This window comes from Carassius carassius, chromosome 1, assembly GCF_963082965.1.
Source record: "Carassius carassius chromosome 1, fCarCar2.1, whole genome shotgun sequence".
Lineage (NCBI taxonomy): Eukaryota > Metazoa > Chordata > Actinopteri > Cypriniformes > Cyprinidae > Carassius > Carassius carassius.
Window position 1 is genome coordinate 34,415,881 of NC_081755.1, and position 24,924 is coordinate 34,440,804.

The window sequence follows — 24,924 nt, forward strand, 5'->3', positions numbered from 1 at the left end:
TTGACATTTTATGCCTAAAAAGAAGATTGAAAATACTGATTTAATTTGGAATCTGGATACCTTAGATCTGATAATAGATGTGTGAAAACTCAAGTTGTAGGCTGAATGAGAGCAGCAGTAAGCAGAGTGTATTCTTCATCTTGACAGTGGTGATGTAACACTTCAGATCCAATCAGCAGCACATAAATACTAAACAGACGTTCAGAGTTGTTTTAATTTGCATTGGGAGGGTCACAAAGTTAAATCATGACTAAAGGGTCAAACTATTAAAGAACGATATGACAAACCATCACCAGTGTAGGAGCATTTTAAATTGCTCATTTAAAAAAAAATATATATATATAATAAAGGTTGCAAAGGGGGGTTTCACAGTAATTCCATAGAAGTACCATTTTTGGAAAGAACCTTTCAGTGAACATTTGTTTAAAGAACCATTTTTTGGCTTATGAAGATTGTTTTATCTAAAGAATCTTTTTCACTAATAATGAGCCTTTTGTGGAATGTAAAGTTTCCGTGGATGTTAAAGGTTCTTCGTGAAACAACTGATGACAATAAAGAACCTGATGTTGTGATTCTAAAACATAGTGCTTTTTTTACTCTTAATTAAAATCTATTTTTTAATGATAATGGCTAATTATAATTAAATTATTGTTAAATTAAATTCTTTTTTATTTGAGAGAAAATAGCCTCAAAAGATTGTAAAATATTATTATTAATAAGTTCAGGGAAAAGGGGAAAAAGGATAAATGGGTGTATGTATAATATAGTTGATCTCTAACAATACATTCACAATATTCAGTGATATGTGATATGCTCTTCCCTGAGGTTCTATTTTGAGCTGTGGACACTGATAAATGTAAGTGTAAATGTAACTTCAGGTGATATAGTGCTGAAAAAATGTTTGGTGAATTACATCAGAGATTATACATTTCAGTAAGCTGCAATGCACATTTAAGCATAACATCTGATTTAGTAAAGAATAAAAGATGACCCCCTCTTTATTCTGAGGAAGCTACAGCTTTATCTGGCACACGACATGAAAGCATATAAAAATGAAATCCTTGAAATTGGTCATTTAAATTTTTTGTATACTTAAGTTATAATCATGTTTCTACACATGGCCCACTGCAGCTGAATTAGATTTGTAACTCATTTGATTAAATGCATCACATATGTCATGACTGAGAAATAATGTCAGTTGTATGCTGCCATTGAAGGAAATTTTTTGCAATGATTTCCTTTAGAAATGGTGGGCGGGATCACTTTGGAGCCCCCAATAGCTTTGGGATCTGTATTCTGTCCCTCTTTTCCCTGTTCATGCCACTTTGATTATATTGCAAAGTAATGCACAGTCTAAAATCACACTTTTTTTAAAAAAAATTATTGTACTAGATTTTGTTTCATACGTTTCTTTCTTAAGCAAATAACTGCCTACAGCTGTCTTTCTCTCTTTCTGTGGATATTTTCGTGAATGCCGTTTTTTTCTTTTGTGTCACTGTGACTCTCGTGTGCAGTAAAACACAGTCTGTATGTTTTGGCCTGTTATTGTCACAGTGCTGCTGGAAGTGTTTCTGGAGATACTGAACCTTGTTCTTTAGTTTTTCACTATAGCTTAAGGTTGGCCAGGCTTTAGTTCTTTAGAGTCTGGCTGAGTGAGTTCAATGAGGTAGACACCTGGAGAAAGAAGCATATGAACATTAATTACAGCTTTGTGGTATTTCCTGATAGCATACTTGCAGTTGCGAAAAGAGCAGCAACAGAATCCACACAGTCATGATGTTTATTTTTTGCTCTTAACTTTTATTGTTAAAAAAAATATTTTATTTATCTTAACATTTGCAGAAAATATCCTGCATAATTAGCCTGTGCATGAGCACGAGAGATTTGCTTCATGGAAATCCTCTTTCTTCACAAACAAAAGCATGTACTCTGATTTGATATTTTGCTTCATGCATTCATATTCATCCCTGCAGACAACTGCAGTATATTTCAAAAACAAAACTGCACTGCACAGACAATACTAAGTAATAGCAGGAAATTAAAGGCAGAACTCAAATTAGCGCTCAAACAACATGTAGCCTGTTGTTTGAGCGCTGATTTGAGTTCTGCCTTTCATTTCCTGCTATTACCACTATAAAATGCTTAGAAAGTATACACAAATGACAGATGTGAGGTTATGTATGAGGTTTACATACTTTTCCTTATTTGTCATTATATAGGGAAAGTATAAAAACAAGCACACAATGTTTTACCACATTATATGAGCATGACATACTTACCCATAATTCTGCTTTAATGTCAGTATAGGGGTCTAATGAAGGGTTGACAGTGCTATAACCCAAGAAACACTAGGAGTTTAAAAAATAAACATTACAAACTTACTGTCAGGTCTGGCTGAGTGTCTGTGTTTCTGGAAGAGACAAAGAACATTTTAAATCTGCTTCAGTATGTCACTTCTATCATACAACCATCCAACACAGCGTTATACAGCAGCCTGTCATGCCCAGTGAACACAACGATGCAATGTGCAAAATCGCCAAATGTAAATTTGTGATGTGGAGATTGAAATGGATTATGAATTAGAGATGGAGGATGATAATGAGGAGGTCAAAGAAGATGAAGAATCTGAGACTAAAAGACGAACTCGACCAAAAGCTGCAAATCTAAAACACCAAATCCAGCACAATCGCCAAATGCAGCACAAACGCCAAGGTCCTCACAGAGTCCAAGTAAAAGTGAAAGACTACTTACGCTGTTCTGTGTTCACCATCACCTTCTGCAACTGCCTGTTTCTGGGTACAGCTGCATTGACATGCTCCTTGAAGGTAATGAAATTTGTTACAATAAATAATACATTGTAAGCAATGGCTCAGGTCAAACCTGATTCAGAAACTAACTTTTTGACTCAGAGAGCTATATATTTGCCATATATTCTGATCAAATGGTAATTAGATAATAGGAAAATATTCTTTTGTGTTTTTACATTCACAGGCAATGAATAGGAAGTACAGGAGAGATGTCAAAGGAGCAAAGAAATTCAGCTGCTGTGCTCTTGCTGCCAATATTTGTGCCATCATTACAACCATCATTACCATAATTATTGTTGCTGTTGTTACTGTAATTGTTAAGAATGAACCTGGTTATTATAACCATAAATGTTATGTCATTTAAATTTTCAGATTCAGCCATTACAATGAAACATCAATAGCAAAACTTGCAGCTCTGGCTATATGAACGACTATATGATGCGATCTATATTTGTCTTCATTAGTTTTGCATAAAATGCATTATTTTCTTGTCATTGTGTGCTGCTTATTATTAAACATTGCATTCATCTGTACATATGTGTCTTATCATTGAATGTTTGTTCACGAGAAGTATACTGACATTTACCTTTTCACACACAGAGTATTATATAGTTAAAGCTCTTTGATGATATGCTACAGAATGAATTTATTTTTGTGTTGAACCAGTGCTAGACTTCAGATCAGCAGCACATCCTAAAAAAGGGATCTTATGTGTGCATTATATTGTATGTAAACACATAAACAAAGCTTTAAAGATTCATAACACTTATTAGATTCATTAGAGTGAATTAGAGTGTTTGTGAAATTAATAGGAATCTTGATTTTCTTATTAAGTTTTGAGAAGTTTAAAACAAATATTTTGACTGTATGAGTCGCTGTGTTTCTGTGATTGTGTGTCACTATGTAGTGGACAACTTCAAACTGCAGTTTTACAGTAAAAGTGTATCTAGACCAGTTTTTGTATCATTTTGCCACATACATTAGTATCACTGTGAGTCCTCTTTCGTCAGTCCAGACAGTTTCAGATACATCATGCTTTTCATCTCTGGTGATTTCAAGGCTCTTGTCTTTCTGTCTCTCTGTTTCACACACTTTATTAACTCACAGTTTAAGTTGAACAATATTAGTAATGCGGGTATATTCTTCATCTTGTGAATGTTTCTGACTCTACAGCTTCATTCGGTTCAGCGGGATATTAATACTTGCAGCCTGTCATAGACTCTTTTGAATATGCATAATGAGGAAATGATGAAAGATCACTGAGATTTTCTTTTACACTTACACAGAGGATAACCAGAATCCAGTGTTTGAAGGGCTTATTAACATCTATTACATTAATCTGATCTTTCGATGTTTGATTAGTATGAAATATTTAAAGCTTTATTTAAAGTACAACACTTTGCTTGTCTTGCACAGAAATACACAGCTGAGTCCTCTTCTGTCAGTCAGTTTGAGATACACCATGTTTTTTTAACTGTCTCTAATTTCTATTCATCCCTTAAAACTTTTGGCATAGTCTTGTCTTTGACCGCTACTCCAAATACGGCCCATCCACACCAGTGCTTTTCCAGGTTGCAGGTTCCAGTCGTACAAAACTACTCTTTACTATGAAAATACCAACATTTATAACTAGCTAGCATTATTGTAGTAAAAGAGATTCATTTGAATGTTTTCATTTAATAATATCTAGACTGTGTGAAAGATTTTTAAACCATAAAAATAGACTTCACTATCTGAAATAATGAAAAATAATTATATTTTATAACTGTATTACTTAACAATATTGTACATTTTTTTATAAAGAAAATACACTAATGTTTGGGTAATTTTTATGAATATTTAATAATAATTTATGAGTATTTAATCTGAATCTGGATCTGAATCAGTAATTAGAAAGCTTTGTGGGGATTCTTAACATGAAGTTGTTTATTTGTGTGCCGAGTGTTAGAGTGGTTTTTGAACAAGACAGTAGCTGCTCTGTGTCACTGTGAGTCTCTGGCGCAGTAATACACAGATGTGTCCTCAGTCTGCATATTCTGTCCTTGAAGAGTCACTGTGTTGCTGGAAGAATCTCTGGTGACTTGAAATCTACTTTTCAGTTTATCACTGTAATATGCATTACCATCACCACATATCATCCCAACCCATTCCAGAGCTTTTCCTGCAGGCTGCCGAATGAAGCCAGTGCAGTAGCTGCTGTCAGACACTGTATATCCAGAGAGTTTACAGGACAGTGTCAAAACCTGACCAGGACTTAAGACCATAGAATCAGTCTGGGTCAGTTCAACACAGTGGACACCTGAGGGGGGAAATATGGTCAGTATTATGTATAACTATGAGTGTTTTTAATATGAAGTATCTTTAAAGAAGCTATAAAGACTTACGAGAAACAGCTGCCAGCAGCAGCAACAACCAGAGAGATGAAGAGATCATGGTTTGAGATGAGTGAGAACAAGCTGCTTCTTTTCATCTTAATACTCAAATAAAGAGGAGGAGGGACAATATTTGCATACAATACTGCATATGCAACCCAGTAAATGAGTATCTACATTTTTTTCTTTCAGAAGACAGCATTGACATCTGTGACATTAACAATATAACACATTTAAATCAACTTGATATTTGTTTTTTCTTATATATTCACTTAAGGTCATTCATATCAGCAATCATGGCATTTAAATAGCTTATATTCTAGGTAAATATAGGTAGATATTGGGCAGTATATCATCCTCTAGGATAAGATGTCTTTGGTCTGTTTCTTTGGCTCAGAGTTGTCCTGTGCTGCAGCGCCATCTGCTGTTACTGTTGGTGTTATTTTATTATTTTTAATCTAATTTTCCTCCCTGGCTTGTTTTTGTACAGCTCAGTGCTCTTCTGCATCATTGTGTGTCTCACACAGTAATATACAGCTGTATCTTCTGTTATCAGACCAGAGAGTTTCAGGTACACCATGCTGTTTGAATTGTCTCTAGTGATCTCTATTCGTCCCTCTACACTTTTAGCATACACTGTTTTACTGGCGTCATACCAGATAACCCCCATCCAGATAAATATTTGTCCTGCTGACTGTCTGATCCAGTGCATGCCGTACTGTCCAAAATCAAATCCAGATCCTTTACACGAGAGATTCAGAGTTTCTCCAGGCTTTTTAGGGACAGGACTTGATGGGATAGACTCCAAGCTCTGACTGTTTACACCTACAACAAAAAATTATAATGGCCTGTCAGCATTAACATATATACAGTACATCTATTAATCTATTAATGAAATCTGAAGCCAGAATTAAATATTATTACACAGACAAACAGACTGTCTATACATACTAGTAAAGCACATCAGGAGAAGTAATAAGAATGAAATGTCTGCCATTTCAGATGATGCAGGAAGGTCAACTGCTACAATCTCATTGAACACTGCTGGTAGAAATACTGTATGTAATATCATTTACATTTGGGTGGAGCTTAAAAATAATAAAATATGCCACTGTTAGTGACAACACTATTGAATATTAAATTACCATAATATTTTGTCTTTTAATTTCCATTAACCTTTTTTTTTTTTTTTTTACATTATATCTATATATTTTTTCAAACATACTTGAATACGAATGCTCACAAGTTCTATATTTTTTTACATTTTAACAATTTCCGTAGTTCTGGGACTTTCTCAAATCTGTGAAGTACTGTTCTCTGAACTCTTCAGTAAATTTCATGCACTTTTTAATGTTTATTCATTAGATCAAAATATTATTGTGATGCTTATGAAGTGATATTGTGTTTCTGGCTACTTTTAAATAACAATATGTCCTATAAATCATATCTTCCACGTATTGTAAATAACTAGCAAATAGCAATGGTGAAGTACTGCAAAAAATTGATGATTGTTGAGTTTTGTTGGTTTCTTTATTTTGGTGAAATTTATTGTTAGTGATTAGACTTTGGAAAATTGTCAGAAAGACTTAATTTGTGATATGACAATGTTTTTGTACAGGGAGTCTGTGGCATCTTTCACTGTGTGTCTCTGGCACAATAATACACAGCTGTGTCTTCAGCTCGCATATTCTTTCCTTGCAGTGTTATTGTGTTACTGGAAGTGTCTCTGGTGATACTGAACTTGCTTTTCAGAGAATCCTTGTAGTATAAGCCTCCACTATACCCAATCAATCCAATCCACTCCAGAGCTTTTCCTGCAGGTTGACGAATCCAGCCTGTACCATAGCTTGTAACTGAATATGAGACTTTACAGTTGATAGTGAGAGTGGCATCAGGACGGACAGTCAGAGATTCAGGCTGAGTGAGTTCATATGAATCAATACCTGTATCAAATCAAATCATACATTTTAATAAGAGATCACAATCTTTTGATCAACAAAATGATGTATCACACAGAAAACAGACTAAACTTACAGGATATGACTGCCAGAAGCAGCACTAAAGATGAAGAGATCATGGTTTGTTTCTCAGCACAGTTTGACTGAACTGAAGTGATTCTTCACTCCCTCTAGTGATCAGATGAATGTGTAAACTGACTCATGTCTGCTGTTTAAATATGCAACAGGAGATTTACATAATCATACAGAGCTAATGAACTTCACATGCATCACACTGTCCTGGACATGATTTTAACAGCTTTTATTTTTGAGTTTATTGAGGTCATTATTTACAGGGATAGAGTCAATGAGCAGAAATGTAAACAGTTTGCAGACATTGTGACTGTAAGTAATAAAAAAAAATGAAACACCAGCTAAACTATTAAAAAATATTGCTTATATTAAAACATATATGGCATTAAATTCGGAAATGTGGACTAGCTCTAAAAATGTGTACTTTTTTCTATTTTATTTTACTTTGGTTAAAATGTATTTTATTTCAAGTAGGGCTGTCAAAATTAACACCATAATAATGAATTTAACACAAAATCATTTTAATGCACTAATTTTATTTATGCACGATTGACGCAGCTCACATGTTCTGTTTAGGCCTACAGTAGTTTATTTAAAAAAGAATTTCTCAGAAATGGAAGTAACTGAAAATGTAATGTAACATGCAATAGAATGCTTGTAATTTTATTATTTTAGCTATAGGCCTATGCAGCAAAAATAGATCCAGTAGGTTTTTTTTATGGAGCTGTAAACACGGGAATCTCTGACTGTTCATATATCAATTCATATATCAAACTAGACTATTTATTATTAAATTATACATATATAGCATATCAGATTATTTTATTAAAAGTTTAGTGTTTGTGTTTATCACGTCTTTTTTTCTGTTGCATTTGAAAACATTTTTCCATTATACACTTTTTTGTTACCTTGTTGTGAAATCTTAGCATTTATATGCATATGCAAGTGTAACAAGAAATAAAGTTATGTATTTTTGTACACCAGCTCCTGTCTTTGTCCTTTTAGCTTTGCATGAATATCTCATTGGTCTACATGCCTACATATTGTCCTGGTTACTGATAGTTTATTTAGGCATTTGTCCATTTCTGGGCACAGTAAGACCTGAAGACCGCATGAAGCATCTCTAAAGAAGCTATGAAGACTTAAGAGAAACAGCTGCCAGCAGCAGCAACAACCAGAGAGATGAAGAGATCATGGTTTGAGATGAGTGAGAACAAGCTGCTTCTTGTGGAGGAATATTTTGCATGCTGTTCAGCATATTTCAGTATTATACATCTGAATGGTTTTGTGAAGTCTGTAAATTTACTTTGACAATGTAACTCCCAGTGAACATACACTCTACAAACTGCTGGGTTGAAAACAACCCAATTTTGATTATTATGACAACCCAGGTTACAGTTACTGTTTGGGTTACAGTATTATGTTTAACCCAGCATGCTGAGTTGCTTTTTTATGGTTTAAAATTACTAAATTGCTAGGCTAAAATTAATCAAAATTGAGCTGGGTATTAAACCTACAAATCTTGCTCATTTTAAAATCGCTTTTACATACAAATTATAACTATAAAAAGGCAAATATTTATTAAAAACAAGAGAAAACAGTCAAAAAGTAACATGCATGTCAGAAGAAATGCAGAAAAGTATGGCACTAACAGCTACAGATTTCACAAATAAAGCATTGAACATTTGTTGAGTATAACTTTTAAGATCAAATTTGACTTTTATTGGTAAATTTGATATATTGTATAAAAATATACAAAATCACTATTATACAATAATTGTACAATTAGTTAAGTTCTTTACGAACTATTCTGGCATGACAGTACACAAATAAACCACAACATTAACATTGATATTATAACATTTAACAGACGTGTGTGTGTGTGAAAGAATGTGAGCATGTGTATGAATGACAGTGTAAACTCCATTTCTACTAAATGACACAGAACAAGCATTAACATTTTGTTTTTACAAATTAAACACTTACAGTTTGTTTCATAGTCCATGAATACAGATCATGCATCACTGTCAATTTTTTCATGATCTCTTCAGAATAACTGATGTAGTCATGAAAAAGCTCCATCAGTATGTGACATCTTCTACATCATCCAGAGCAGTGTCCTCCTTTAAAACCACTGCTGCATTAATTTAGGCCAGGGAAAGAATATTCTCTTCTTTGACCAGCATTCATCCCAGTCACCGCCTGTTCTTCATCAGTGGCCTAAAAAGAGAAATACATTTTGAAAAAAGACAACATTTAATTAAACTATCCATTTTCAGATCCATTTTCAGAGGTGTATTCACATCCTTAAGAACAGGTGAAAAATGTGTTTTATGTTTAATGTCTCTGTCCACAGTGCTCTAGAATGCTATGTGAGGGCATTAGATATTGTTTGAATAAATATATTGCTTTCAGAAAACTACTTCTTTACTGAAACATTAAAACAGTCATGACATTCACTCATATATTTTCATGTACGTGGAGGGCTGCTCTTCAAAGGGTTAGTTCACCTAAAAATGAAAATGTACTCTCCCCCATGTTGTTCCAGACCCATACAAACTCTGCAAATTTTTGGAACACAAAAAATATATATTTAATATTCTCTCAATTTATGTCCTTCATTGCTAGTCTGGGAGATCAATATTTTCTTTTGAACATACGTGTTCGCTATCATATAATTTAAAATGTATTCATATAGAAATATCAGAATGGATTACTTCTACAATAACTCTGTATTTAAGAGGCTAAATATATATTATATATTACTATAAAAATATATTAATTTGTGTTGTAAAAACAGACAAAAGTCTTACAGGTTTGGAATGACATGCAAGTAAATGATTTTTTGTGTGAACTATTCCTTTAAGAGGGAAGACCAAGAATGATGGGTTACTGACGCCACGCTGCAGCAGACGGAGACACTGAAGAGGGACTTCAGGAGCCCGATCAAGACGGTACGCATCACATCGCCCACAGCGCCGACAATCATCGTGTCAGGACCACTGCCCACATATCGACGAGGACACGAAAGGTTCAGTAGACGTATTGCTTTAAATTAATTGTTATTGTCATGGTGTAAAGAACAGAAACTGCTATTTGTTAATAACTGGAATCTTTTCTGGGAGTGTCCTAGGCTTTTTCATGCTGATGGTCTGCACCCCAGCAGAGTCGGAGCGGAGCTGCTCTCTGACAACATCTCCAGGACACTTCGCTCCATGTGACTAGTAAGACAATTCTCTAATAACTATTATAATGACTTTTGTTCTCAATGATAGAAGTACTTGCACTGTCCAATCTATTAAGACTGTGTCTGTTCCCCGAGAACTGGAATATACATTTAATGTAGGATCTAGAAAAAATCTTATCATGTTTAAACCATTTAAAAATAAATGGGAAAAAAAAATTCTTACAATTTGGGCTCATAAACATTAGATCACTCACACCCAAAGCAGTTATTGTAAATGAAATGATCTCAGATAATAGTTTTGATGTACTCTGCTTGACTGAAACCTGGCTAAAACCAAATGATTATTTTGGTCTAAATGAGTCTACTCCACCAAACTCCTGTTATAAGCATGAGCCTCGTCAGACTAGTCATAATATGAAATTATAATATCATTATTATAAAATATGAAATTGCAGAAAATTGCTTAATGTTACACTGTCAGATATGCAAAAGAAATCTATTGTATCTCTTGCTCTGGCTCCTGTGTATAGACCACCAGGGCCGTATATAGATTTCCTAAAAGAATTTGCAGATTTCCTCTCAGACCTTTCTGTTGATAAAGTGATAATCATCTGATATTTTAATATTCACGTTGATAATACAAATGATGCATTAGGACTTACCTAATGACTGACCTAATAAACTCTTTTGGAGTCAAGTAAAATGTCACCGGGCCCACTCATCGTTTTAATCATACACTAGATTTAATTATATCGCATGGAATCGATCTTACTGATATAGATATCGTACCTCAAAGTGATGATGTTACCAACTATTTTCTTGTATTGTGCATGCTGCGTATCACTGATATTAACTATATGTCTCAGCGTTACCGTCTGGGCAGAACTATTGTTCCAGCCACCAAAGACAGATTCACTAATAACCTGCCTGATTTATCTCAACTGCTATTTGTACCCCAAAATACACATGAACTAGACGAAATGACTGGCAACATGGGCACTGTCTTCTCTAATACATTAGAAGCTGTTGCCCCCATCAAATTGAAAAAGGTTAGAGAAAAACTTACTGTGCCATGGTATAACAGTAATACTCACAGAAAGAAACTCGTAGTCCTGAGCACAAATGAAGAAAAACTAACTTGGAAGTTTTTATAATTGCGTGGAAAAACAGTATGTCCAGCTATAGACAGGCTCAGAAAACTGCCAGGACCGAGCATATCCCCAAACTCATTGAAAATAACCCAAATCCAAGGTTTTTTTCTCGTCGTTATCTTTCGATCACATCCCAAAACCATTCAAGCTGGTGGTTATTAAGCCTCTTATTAAGAAAACACAACTAGATCCTTGTGAGCTGGCAAATTATGGGTCCATTTCAAATAATCCATTTATGTCTAAAATTTTAGAGAAAGTTGTGTCTGCTCAATTGTGCTCCTGCCTGAATGTGGTTCAGTAACATGTGGTTAGGTCATGGTGTGGTTAGGTCATAAGCCATTGCAGGTTAATGAATGGCCGAGAACGGATCACAGCATTTCACAGTTTGCATGCATAAATCAATCACAGCTCTGTGAACACATAGAATCAGTGTAGTATTGGAAACACATGAAATTGTACATTTTTAATTACAACCTAACAAGGTAGAATGTGCATTATAATTGAATATTTCTATGCGATGGAATGCAGTTGATCAGTCAATATCCATCACCATTTGTGAATGAGGAAGTAGTTTTTGTATTGCTTTGACACTGAACTCATTCACTGTGACTCTCTAGCGCAGTAATACACAGCAGTGTCTTCAGTCTTGAGGCTGTTCATCTGTAGATATAGTTGACTGCTGGAATCATCTCTGGACACTGTGAACCTTCCCTGAACTGACTGGGAATAGGAGATTGGAGAACTAGCTGTGTCAATGTATGCAATCCACTCCAGTCCTTTTCCAGGGCTCTGTCTGATCCAGCTCAGTCTGATACTGCTGAAAGTAAATCCAGTTATGGTACATGTAAGTTTGTGAGACTCTGCTGGTTTTTTAACCACTGCTTCAGACTGAGTGAATGTCTGACATTCAAAACCTGTGGGAAAAGAAACAATATTACATGTAAAGAAAGTATATTGTTACATTATTGCACTGTTGTTGTTTGTGGTGACTTATGTGGTAAAACGTTCAGAAGTACAAATAAAATACACTTTTTAAACATGGTTGTAATGATAAAAACTTCGTATTCATCCGGAAGAAGGAGGCGGGAACCGCCGGACAATCAACTAAAGACTTTAATTACAAAATAAACACAAAACAGCGCACCAGCCCCTCACGGACGACTGGTGCGCTCAAATAAAAACCAAAACACAACTAAAAGCCCAGGCCTGGTCCTCTCTCATCCTTCACTGTCGTCGCTCCAGTTTTATATCCTTCCATCTCCTCTGTGGGACTCAAGACCGGTGGTGGGTCGCAGGTGTAGCGGATTTCCCAATCACTCCACCAGCCTCACTCGTGTTCCCACATCCCTCGGCCCCGCCCCACTCGTCACATACCCCCATCGCCCTTCGCAGGCCGGGGGTACCCTCGAGACTGCGCTCTACCCCCCCCCCCCCCCTCCCTCCCTCCGGGGGGGACCGCTCACGGGGACCTGCGGGAACCTGGGGGTAGGACAGACGAGGCGAGAGAAATGGAGATGGAAGGAGGAGCGACAGAGACGAGAGAGGGGAGAGAGGAAAAAAAAAAAATCTGGTTCCCAGACGCACTGCTGCTCGGCCCTCCACCGGCTGGGTGATCTCCTCCGCGGTGCCTGGCGGTGGCACTGGACGGCCCTCGGCGGACGGCACGACACTCCTCCGCCGCCCGGTGGACGGCGACGGCTCCTCCGGTTTTGGGCAGCCGGCAGGAGTCCCCCGTTCCCTGCTCCTCCGGATTCCTTCACGGAGGCAGCAGGCTCTGGCCCCCTGGCGAACGGCGCCGACTCCTCCGCTCCCTCACGGACGGCAGCCATCCCTCCATATCGGGGGCGGTCGGCAGCGAGCTCGCCCGTCCCCGGCAACTCCCTCCAGTCCACCGCCTCGAGCGTCCATGGTGGCATCCTCCTCGCCTGCTCTGTGGCACCGCGGATTCACCACAGCGGCGAGGGATCTTCAGCAGCGCGTCCCTCCTTCTCCAGGGCTTCGGCACCACTGTAATGATAAAAACTTCGTATTCATCCGGAAGAAGGAGGCGGGAACCGGCGGACAATCAACTAAAGACTTTAATTACAAAATAAACACAAAACAGCGCACCAGCCCCTCACGGACGACTGGTGCGCTCAAATAAAAACCAAAACACAACTAAAAGCCCAGGCCTGGTCCTCTCTCATCCTTCACTGTCGTCGCTCCAGTTTTATATCCTTCCATCTCCTCTGTGGGACTCAAGACCGGTGGTGGGTCGCAGGTGTAGCGGATTTCCCAATCACTCCACCGGCCTCACTCGTGTTTCCATATCCCTCGGCCCCGCCCCACTCGTCACAATGGTGTATGTGAAGTTTAAACCAGAAAGATAGCCTTTGTTTCCAGAGTTCAGATGTCTGTTCAGATCACAAAGATGAACTGTCATATTTAAAGAAGTAAGCTGATTTGCATATTCAAATCACAACTGATTATATAACATGCTGACACATATTTGGACCAGATAAAGATTTTTTTGGTTAATGTTTGATCTATATAAACCTTTATTTTGATATTATTAGATATAAATGCCATCTTTGTGTTGCATTACTTTTCATTCTATGTTGTTTAATGGTTTTTAATGTAATTGCTTTTTGTCTTAATATGAAATATCAATATTATCAAATATGAAATTGCAGAAAATTGTCTATGACAGTATAAATTCACTTGATAGATTACTGCCATCTATTAGTGTTTAAGCAGATGGCTCACATCTCTTATAGACCTCCTGACTCACATCACACAGACAGAATAAACACTTCATTGACTGACACAGATCTGACGATTAAACCCTCAATGCTGATCAAACAGTGCTGAAACTACTATACCTCTTCTGAGACAACAGCAAAACTTTGCTTTCTTCTAATGGGATGAAAGAAAAATGATGCAAAATTTAAAGGATTTTACTGACTTTCTGTTGACTTTCTGGTTATAGTGCTTATTTATTTTATCTAATTGTTTTGATTATTTTATTGGGAAATTGTTGTGTTGATGAAGATCAGTGAATATCAGTTAAAGGAAAAAAACATGATAAATACTGTAATGTCAGTATGATGATGTTTTTGTTCAGGGAGTCTGTTGGAGTCTGTCACTGTGTTTCTTTGGCACAATAATACACAGCTGTGTCTTCAGCTTGCATATTCTGTCACGTTCGGTGTTACAGCAAACAAGGAGAGCGAACCAATTGCAGGTAAGTCATTTATTAACGGGTAATCCAAAGGGGTAAACAGTCCAGGCAGGGTCAAAACCAGAATATCCAAACATACATAAACAAGACACGAAGACAAGGCAAGGCAAGGCAAGGCCAGGCCAAGCAAGGCAAGGCAAGAAGCGACGGACATTAAACAAGGACTCCGTAACACAGACTCAGACAGACCGGGTATAAATACACAGAAGGATAATGAGGGAACAGGAGACAGGTGGGGAACAATCAATTACTCAACAGGAGGAAGGTGACCAAATAAGGGAACAGGAAGTGATAAGGTGACAGACACCATGAGAAAGGAGGACACCTAGTGGAAACCCAGGGAACACAACCCAGACACTGTGACAGTACCCCCCCTCTACGGAGCGGCTCCCAGATGCTCCACGACAGACACAAAACAGAGACCAGGAGGGAGGCGGACAGGTGGAGGCTCAGGGGGAGGGACGGGGGGCCAGAAACAAAAAACATGGGGAACAGGCACCAGAATGTAAACACAAAACAGGGAGACCAGGAGGGAGGAGGACCGGAGGAGGTTCAGGGGGAAGGACGGTGGACCAGACTAACAGAGAGGAACAGGGACAGGGGTGAACACAAAAACAAAAGGCAAAAAACAACATGAAGCCCCCCAGGGCGGAGCAGAAGACCACCACATCCTTGTGGATGAAGCCAGAGTCCTCCAGGGCGGAGCGGAAGGCCACCACAACCGTGTACTCAGGGCGAGAGCCCCCCAGGGTGGAGCAGAAGACCACCACATCCTTGTGGTCAGGGCGGAAGCCCCTCCAGGGCAGAGCAGAAGACCACCACAACCGTGAGGTCAGGGCGGAAGCCCCCTAGGGCGGAGCAGAAGACCACCACGTCCTTGTGGATGAAGCCAGAGTCCTCCAGGGCGGAGCGGAAGGCCACCACAACCGTGTGGTCAGGGCGGAAGGCCCCCAGGGCGGAGCAGAAGACCACCACAGCCATGTGGTCAGGACCAGAGCCCCCCATGGCAGAGCAGACCTCCGTGCGGCTGGACCAACGGGACGACGAAACTCTGGTAATCCCCTGGTGTCCTTACTGGACTCCAGAAGATTGGTGCTGGCCTGACACTGCACATGAAGATCATTGGTGACTTGCATTTGCTCATGAAGATCAGAGGTGACTTGCCCTTGTTCATGAAGATCACCGGTGACTTGACTCAGTCCTTGAAAATCACCGGTGACTTGACTCAGTCCTTGAAAATCACCGGTGACTTGACTCAGTCCTTGAAAATCACCGGTGACTTGACTCAGTCCTTGAAAATCACCGGTGACTTGACTCAGTCCTTGAAAATCACCGGTGACTTGACTCAGTCCTTGAAAATCACCGGTGACTTGACTCAGACTCTGAAAGGTCAACGGTGACCAGCCCCGACTCTGGAGGATCAGCGGTGACCAGCCCCGACTCTGGAGGATCAGCGGTGACCAGCCCCGACTCTGGAGGATCAGCGGTGACCAGCCCCGACTCTGGAGGATCAGCGGTGACCAGCCCCGACTCTGGAGGATCAGCGGTGACCAGCCCCGACTCTGGAGGATCAGCGGTGACCAGCCCCGACTCTGGAGGATCAGCGGTGACCAGCCCCGACTCTGGAGGATCAGCGGTGACCAGCCCCGACTCTGGAGGATCAGCGGTGACCAGCCCCGACTCTGGAGGATCAGCGGTGACCAGCCCCGACTCTGGAGGATCAGCGGTGACCAGCCCCGACTCTGGAGGATCAGCGGTGACCAGCCCCGACTCTGGAGGATCAGCGGTGACCAGCCCCGACTCTGGAGGATCAGCGGTGACCAGCCCCGACTCTGGAGGATCAGCGGTGACCAGCCCCGACTCTGGAGGATCAGCGGTGACCAGCCCCGACTCTGGAGGATCAGCGGTGACCAGCCCCGACTCTGGAGGATCAGCGGTGACTAGCCCCGACTCTGGAGGATCAGCGGTGACTAGCCCCGACTCTGGAGGATTAGCGGTGACTAGCCCTGACTCTGGAGAGTTCACTGGCACCTGACTCGACTCTGGAGGGTCAACTGGCACCTGACTCGACTCTGGAGGGTCAACTGGCACCTGACTCGACTCTGGAGGGTCAACTGGCACCTGACTCGACTCTGGAGGGTCAACTGGAACTTGAAGCTGTGACTCTCATCCTGTGCAGTGGCGCTGGGCAAGCAGCCATCTTGGGCCATGACTCTGGACAGGCGGCCATCTTGTACTGTGGTGCTGGGCTGGCGGCCATCTTGGGTTGTGGCACTGGACTGGTGGCCGTCTTGTACTGTGGCGCTAGACCAGTGGCCAACTTGTGCTGTGGCGCTGGACTGACGGCCATCTTGTGCTGTGGTGCTAGGCTGACGGCCATCTTGGGCTGTGGCGCTGAACCGGTGGCCAATTTGGGCATTGGCGCTGGGCTGGCGGCCATCTTGGGCTGTGGCGCTGAAACTGTGGCCAATTTGGGCATTGGCGCTGGGTTAGCGGCCATCTTGTGCTGTGGCGCTTGGCTGGTAGCCCCCTTGTGCTGTGGAGCTAGGTTGGCGGCCATCTTGGGCTGTGGCGCTAGGCTGGCGGCCATCTTGGGTTGTGGCGCTGGACTGGCGGCCATCTTGTACTGTGGCGCTGGACAGGTGGCCAATCCAGCCCGCCATTGAAATAGTCTTTGAGGGCCGCATCGTTGTAGCCCATGCCCTCGGCCAGGGACCAGAACACCTGAGCCAGGGCACCCACTTCATTTCCCTCTTGGCGGAGGGCGGTCAACCTAAGATACTTGGCTCGCCGCTCCGCCATCTTGGCTGGGGAACGGAAAAATGACATACCGCTGGTCACGTTCGGTGTTACAGCAAACAGTCCAGGCAGGGTCAAAACCAGAATATCCAAACACACATAAACAAGACACGAAGGCAAGGCCAGGCCAGGCCAGGCCAGGCCAGGCCAGGCAAGGCAAGGCAAGGCAAGGCAAAGCAAGGCAAGGCAAGGCAAGGCAAGGCAAGGCAAAGCAAGAAGCGACGGACATGAATAAACTTTCAACATTAAACAAGGACTCCGTAACACAGACTCAGACAAACCGGGAATAAATACACAGAAGGATAATGAGGGAACAGGAGACAGGTGGGGAACAATCAATTACTCAACAGGAGGAAGGTGACCAAATAAGGGAACAGGAAGTGATAAGCTGACAGACACCGTGAGAAAGGAGGACACCTAGTGGAAACCCAGGGAACACAACCCAGACACTGTGACATATTCTTTCCTTGCAGTGTTATTGTGTTACTGGAAGTGTCTCTGGTGATACTGAACTTGCTTTTCAGAGAATCCTTGTAGTATAAGCTTCCATCATAGTAGATTACTCCAATCCACTCCAGAGCTTTTCCTGCAGGCTGACGAATCCAGCCTGTACTATAGCCTGTAACTGAATAGGAGACTTTACAGTTGATAGTGAGAGTGGCATCAGGACGGACAGTCAGAGACTCAGGCTGAGTGAGTTCATATGAATCAATACCTGTATCAAATCAAATCATACGTGTTAGTAAGAGAGCATGACATTTAGAAACTGTTAACAAGCGTTTGATCAACAAAATGATGTATCACACAGAAAATAGACTAAACTTACAGGATATGACTGCCAGAAGCAGCACTAAAGATGAAGAGATCATGGTTTGTTTCTCAGCACAGTTTGACTGAACTGAAGTGATTCTTCACTCCCTCTAGTGATCAGATGAATGTGTAAACTGACTCATGTCTGCTGTTTAAATATGCAACAGGAGATTTACATAAGCTTTTAATCAAATTTACATGCAACAGAAATATTAATGGTAGGCTTCATATGATGTATTGCTCTCATTAGAGACTCTGTGACATGTTTTGTTTAGTATTTTTATTTTTTATCTTATTGACATGAATCAATTTTACATAATGTTCTTCCCCAACAATTCTAATTCTTTTTAAAGGCTTGAAATAACTGATAAACTGTATTCATAAAAAAAAACTTGTGACATCAACAATAGCAATAGTTCAGTAAATGTTTATTTTGGAACTGCATTAGAAGGTTTAAAGGCCTCTATTGCAAATTGTGCCCTGAAAAAAAAAAAGTCACTGTAAAATATTTAACCACTAACAAAAATCTACACATCAAAAAACACACTTGTGTTAAAGGTGTCAGAGCCTTTGTGCTGTCATGTTTGAGCTTTTATAGTGAACTTCACTGCATATTTAACAGCATATTTTCATCAGGCTATGTTTTACAGATTTGTTATTCTCTCCTGCCATCTGTTGAACTGTACTGACAACAGAGAAAACAGTCAGTGATTGCACCAGTCAGTGACCTTTGAAGGATTCAGAGTAGTCATAGCCACTGCCGCCACTATGAACACGTCCCATCCACACAAGTGGTTTTCCAGCTTGTTGTCTGATCCAGTGCATGCTACAGCAGCCAAAGCTGAACCCAGATCCTCTACAGGACAGAGTCAGAGTTTCTCCAGGCTTTTTCACAGTTGTGCTTTCAATGGACTCCATACTTTGACATCTTATGCCTAAAAAGAATATTGAAAATACTGATTTAATTTGGAATCTGTATAGCCTAGATCTGATAATAGATGTGTGAAAACTCAAGTTGTAGGCTGAATGAGAGCAGCAGTAAGCAGAGTGTATTCTTCATCTTGACAGTGGTGATGTAACACTTCAGATCCAATCAGCAGCACATAAATACTAAACAGACGTTCAGAGTTGTTTTAATTTGCATTGGGAGGGTCACAAAGTTCAATTATGACTAAAGGGTCAAACTATTAAAGAACGATATGACAAACCATGACCAGTGTAGGAGCATTTTAAATTGCTCATTTAAAATATATATATATATATAATGGTTGCAAAGGGGGGTTACACAGTAATTCCATAGAAGTAGCATTTTTGAAAAGAACCTTTCAGTGAACATTTGTTTAAAGAACCATTTTTTGGCTTATGAAGATTGTTTTATCTAAAGAATCTTTTTCACTAATAATGAGCCTTTTGTGGAATGTAAAGTTTCCGTGGATGTTAAAGGTTCTTCGTGAAACAACTGATGACAATAAAGAACCTGATGTTGTGATTCTGAAACATAGTGATTTTTTTACTCTTAATTAAAATAGAGAGTCTATTTTCTAATGATAATGGCTAATTATAATTAAATTATTCTTAAATTAAATTCTTCTTTTTAAAAAAAAAAATAGCCTCAAAAGATTGTAAAATATTATCATTAATAAGTTCAGGTAAAAAGGGGAAAAGGATAAATGGGTGTATGTATAATATAGTTGATCTCTAACAATACATTCACAATATTCAGTGATATGTGATATGCTCTTCCCTGAGGTTCTATTTTGAGCTGTGGACACTGATAAATGTAAGTGTAAATGTAACTTCAGGTGATATAGTGCTGAAAAAATTAATTTCATCAGAGATTATACATTTCAGTAAGCTGCAATGCACATTTCAGCATAACATATGATTTCCTGCTATAACCAGTAAAGACTAAAAGATGATCCACTACTGAGGCAGCTACAGCTTATACTGTGCATGTACACGAGAGATTTGCATCATGGAAATCCTCTCTCTTCACAAACAAAAGCATGTACTCTGATTTGATATTTTGCTTCACGCATTCATATCCCTGCAGACAACTGCAGTATATTTCAAAAACAAAACTGCACTGCACAGACAATACTAAGTAATAGCAGGAAATTAAAGGCAGAACTCAAATTAGCGCTCAAACAACATGTAGCCTGTTGTTTGAGCGCTGATTTGAGTTCTGCCTTTCATTTCCTGCTATTACCACTATAAAATGCTTAGAAAGTATACACAAATGACAGATGTGAGGTTATGTATGAGGTTTACATATACTTTTCCTTATTTGTCATTATATAGGAAAAGTATAAAAACAAGCACACAATGTTTTACCACATTATAGGAGCATGACATACCCATAATTCTGATTTAATGTAAGTAGGGGTCTACTGAAAGGTTGACAGTGCTATAACCCAAGAAACAGCCATTACAATGAAACATCAATAGCAAAACTTGCAGCTCTGGCTATATGAACGGCTATATGGTGCAATCTTCTTTAGTTTTGCATAAAATGTATTATTTTCTTGTTATTGTGTGCTGCTTATTATTAAACATTGCATTCATCTGTACATATGTGTCTTATCATTGAATGTTTGTTCACGAGAAGTATACTGACATTTACCTTTTCACACACAGATTATTAAATAGTTAAAGCTCTTTGATGATATGCTACAGAATGAATTTATTTTTGTGTTGAACCAGTGCTAGACTTGAAAAAGGGACCTTATGTGTGCATTATATTGTATGTAAACACATAAACAAAGCTTATATAGTTTTCATGCATTTAAAGATTCATAACACTTATTAGATTCATTAGAGTGAATTAGAGTGTTTGTGAAATTAAAAGGAATCTTGATTTTCTTATTAAGTTTTGAGAGGTTTAAAACAAATATTTTGACTGTATGAGTCGCTGTGTTTCTGTGATTGTGTGTCACTATGTAGTGGACAACTTCAAACTGCAGTTTTACAGTAAAAGTGTATCTAGACCAGTTTTTGTATCATTTTGCCACATACATTAGTATCACTGTGAGTCCTCTTTCGTCAGTCCAGACAGTTTCAGATACATCATGCTTTTCATCTCTGGTGATTTCAAGGCTCTTGTCTTTCTGTCTCTCTGTTTCACACACTTTATTAACTCACAGTTTAAGTTGAACAATATTAGTAATGCGGGTATATTCTTCATCTTGTGAATGTTTCTGACTCTACAGCTTCATTCGGTTCAGCGGGATATTAATACTTGCAGCCTGTCATAGACTCTTTTGAATATGCATAATGAGGAAATGATGAAAGATCACTGAGATTTTCTTTTACACTTACACAGAGGATAACCAGAATCCAGTGTTTGAAGGGCTTATTAACATCTATTACATTGATCTGATCTTTCGATGTTTGATTAGTATGAAATATTTAAAGCTACAGTCTTTATTTACTTTTTATTCACTCCAAGCCTGATATGAACTATAATGTTTGTGATATTAACTTTATCTCGTGACAGATGAGAACTGCAGTTTTACACCACAAGTTTATTTGTACAACACTGTGCTTGTCTTGCACAGAAATACACAGCTGAGTCCTCTTCTGTCAGTCAGTTTGAGATACACCATGTTTTTTTTAACTGTCTCTAATTTCTATTCATCCCTTAAAACTTTTGGCATAGTCTTGTCTTTGACCGCTACTCCAAATACGGCCCATCCACACCAGTGCTTTTCCAGGTTGCAGGTTCCAGTCGTACAAAACTACTCTTTACTATGAAAATACCAACATTTATAACTAGCTAGCATTATTGTAGTAAAAGAGATTCATTTGAATGTTTTCATTTAATAATATCTAGACTGTGTGAAAGATTTTTTTAAACCATGAAAATAGACTTCCCTATCTGAAATAATGAAAAATAATTATATTTTATAACTTTATTACTTAACAATATTGTAAATTTTTTATAAAGAAAATACACTAATGTTTGGGTAATTTTTATGAATATTTAATACGCATTTATGAGTATTTAAACTGCATCTGAAACTGAATCAGTAAGTAGAATTAATGAGGATAGCATGAAGCTGTTTATTTGTGTGCCGAGTGTTAGAGTGGTTTTTGAACAAGACAGTAGCTGCTCTGTGTCACTGTGAGTCTCTGGCGCAGTAATACACAGATGTGTCCTCAGTCTGCATATTCTGTCCTTGAAGAGTCACTGTGTTGCTGGAAGAATCTCTGGTGACTTGAAATCTACTTTTCAGTTTATCACTGTAATATGTGCTACCACCACCACATATCTCTCCAACCCATTCCAGAGCTTTTCCTGCAGGCTGCCGAATGAAGCCAGTGCAGTAGCTGCTGTCAGACACTGTATATCCAGAGAGTTTACAGGACAGTGTCAAAACCTGACCAGGACTTAAGACCATAGAATCAGTCTGGGTCAGTTCAACACAGTGGACACCTGAGGGGGGAAATATGGTCAGTATTATGTATAACTATGAGTGTTTTTAATATGAAGTATCTTTAAAGAAGCATTAAAGACTTACGAGAAACAGCTGCCAGCAGCAGAAACAACCAGAGAGATGAAGAGATCATGGTTTGAGACGAGTGAAAACAAGCTGCTTCGTTTCATCTTAAAACTCAAATAAAGAGGAGGAGGAGGAATATTTGCATACAATTCTGCATATGCAACCCAGTAAATGAGTGTCTACATTTATTTTCTTTCAGAAGACAGCATTGACATCTGTGACATTAACAATATAACACATTTAAATCAACTTGATATTTGTTTTTTCTTATATATTCACTTAAGGTCATTCATATCTATCAGCAATCATGACATTTAAATAGCTTACATTCTAGGTAAATATAGGTAGATATTGGGCAGTATATCATCCTCTAGGATAAGATGTCTTTGGTCTGTTTCTTTGGCTCAGAGTTGTACTGTGCTGCAGCGCCATCTGCTGTTGCTGTTGGTGTTATTTTATTATTTTTAATCTAATTTTCCTCCCTGGCCTGTTTTTCCACAGCTCAGTGCTCTTCTGTATCATTGTGTCTCTCGCACAGTAATATACAGCTGTATCTTCTGTTATCAGACCAGAGAGTTTCAGGTACACCATGCTGTTTGAATTGTCTCTAGTGATCTCTATTCTTCCCTCTACACTTTTAGCATACACTGTTTTACTGGCGTCATACCAGATAACCCCCATCCAGATTAATGTTTGTCCTGCTGACTGTCTGATCCAGTGCATGCTGTACTGTCCAAAATCAAATCCAGATCCTTTACACGAGAGATTCAGAGTTTCTCCAGGCTTTTTGGTCGCAGGACTTGATGGGATGAACTCCAAGCTCTGACTGTTTACACCTACAACAAAAAATTATAATGGCCTGTCAGCATTATCATATATACAGTACATCTATTAATCTATTAATGAAATCTGAAGCCAGAATTAAATATTATTACACAGACAAACAGACTGTCTATACATACTAGTAAAGCACATCAGGAGAAGTAATAAGAATGAAATGTCTGCCATTTCAAATGATGCAGGAAGGTCAACTGCTACAATCTCATTGAACACTGCTGGTAGAAATACTGTATGTAATATAATTTACATTTGGGTGGAGCTTAAAAATGTATAAAATATGCCATTGTTTGTGAGAAAAGTATTGAATCTCCTTCTTTCATTAAATGTCATTTAATTTCCATTTAAATAATCTTTTTTTCTTTTTTTATATTATATCTGTGGGGAAAAAAATTGGTAATATTGTGTCTTTGGCTACTGTTAAATAACAAGATGACCTGTAAATCTTATCTTCCACGTACTGCAAAGAACTAGCAAATAGCAAAGGTGAAGTTGTGTTGGTGAAGTACTGCATAGATTGATGAGTGTTGAGTTTCATTGGTTTCATATTTCGGTGCAAATTATTTTTAGTGATTACACTTTGGAAAATGATCAGAACACTTAATTTGTGATATTATTTTGGTGTTTTGTACAGGGAGTCTATTGGCATCTGCAGGGCAGGCCCTGACCAATTTGCTGCCCTAGGCAAGATTTTACCTGGCGCCCCATGCATAACAGCCAATTTCACCCTGTCATTGTGTTCATGATTTAGCATATATATATATATATATATATATATATATATTACACACACACATTACAGCAGAACTCGATAGAAAAGAGAGTTCTCTGCGCTTCTGTACTCCACAGACAAACTGGTGCAACCAGGGCAGGACAAAACAATTCAAACAAAAGGAATCGCCGGTGCAGCACAGATGTCTACTGATTAAATTATTTATTAAAGGTGCATAACAAAAAATAAATGACTAACGTTTCGATGTGGTTACATTACAGCAGAACTGTTTCCAACACTCATAATAAATCATCATATTAGAATGATTTCTAAAGGATCATGTGATAGACCGGATGTCACATGTGACACTGAAGAATGGAGTAATAATGCTGAAAATTCAGCTTTGCATCACAGAAATAAATGATAATTTAAAGTATAATAAATTGAAAACAAATTATTTTAAATTATAATAATATATCACAATATTACATTTTTTT

General features: G+C 38.8%; 1 protein-coding gene and 2 gene segments (V, D, J or C); 1 reads left to right on the forward strand and 2 right to left on the reverse strand.

The window, feature by feature from the left end:
* aldh3b1 (aldehyde dehydrogenase 3 family, member B1) overlaps positions 1 to 24,924 on the forward strand; it is a 139,343-nt gene that overhangs the window by 87,737 nt on the left and 26,682 nt on the right. The window lies entirely within an intron of this gene.
* LOC132146913 (Ig heavy chain V region 5A-like) lies at positions 4,738 to 6,194 on the reverse strand. The segment is given in 4 exon segments: positions 4,738 to 5,106; positions 5,192 to 5,284; positions 5,836 to 6,004; positions 6,131 to 6,194. Coding segments are annotated over 2 exon segments (366 nt in total).
* Positions 22,405 to 23,915, reverse strand: LOC132146929 (Ig heavy chain V region 5A-like). The segment is given in 3 exon segments: positions 22,405 to 22,811; positions 22,897 to 23,714; positions 23,841 to 23,915. Coding segments are annotated over 2 exon segments (366 nt in total).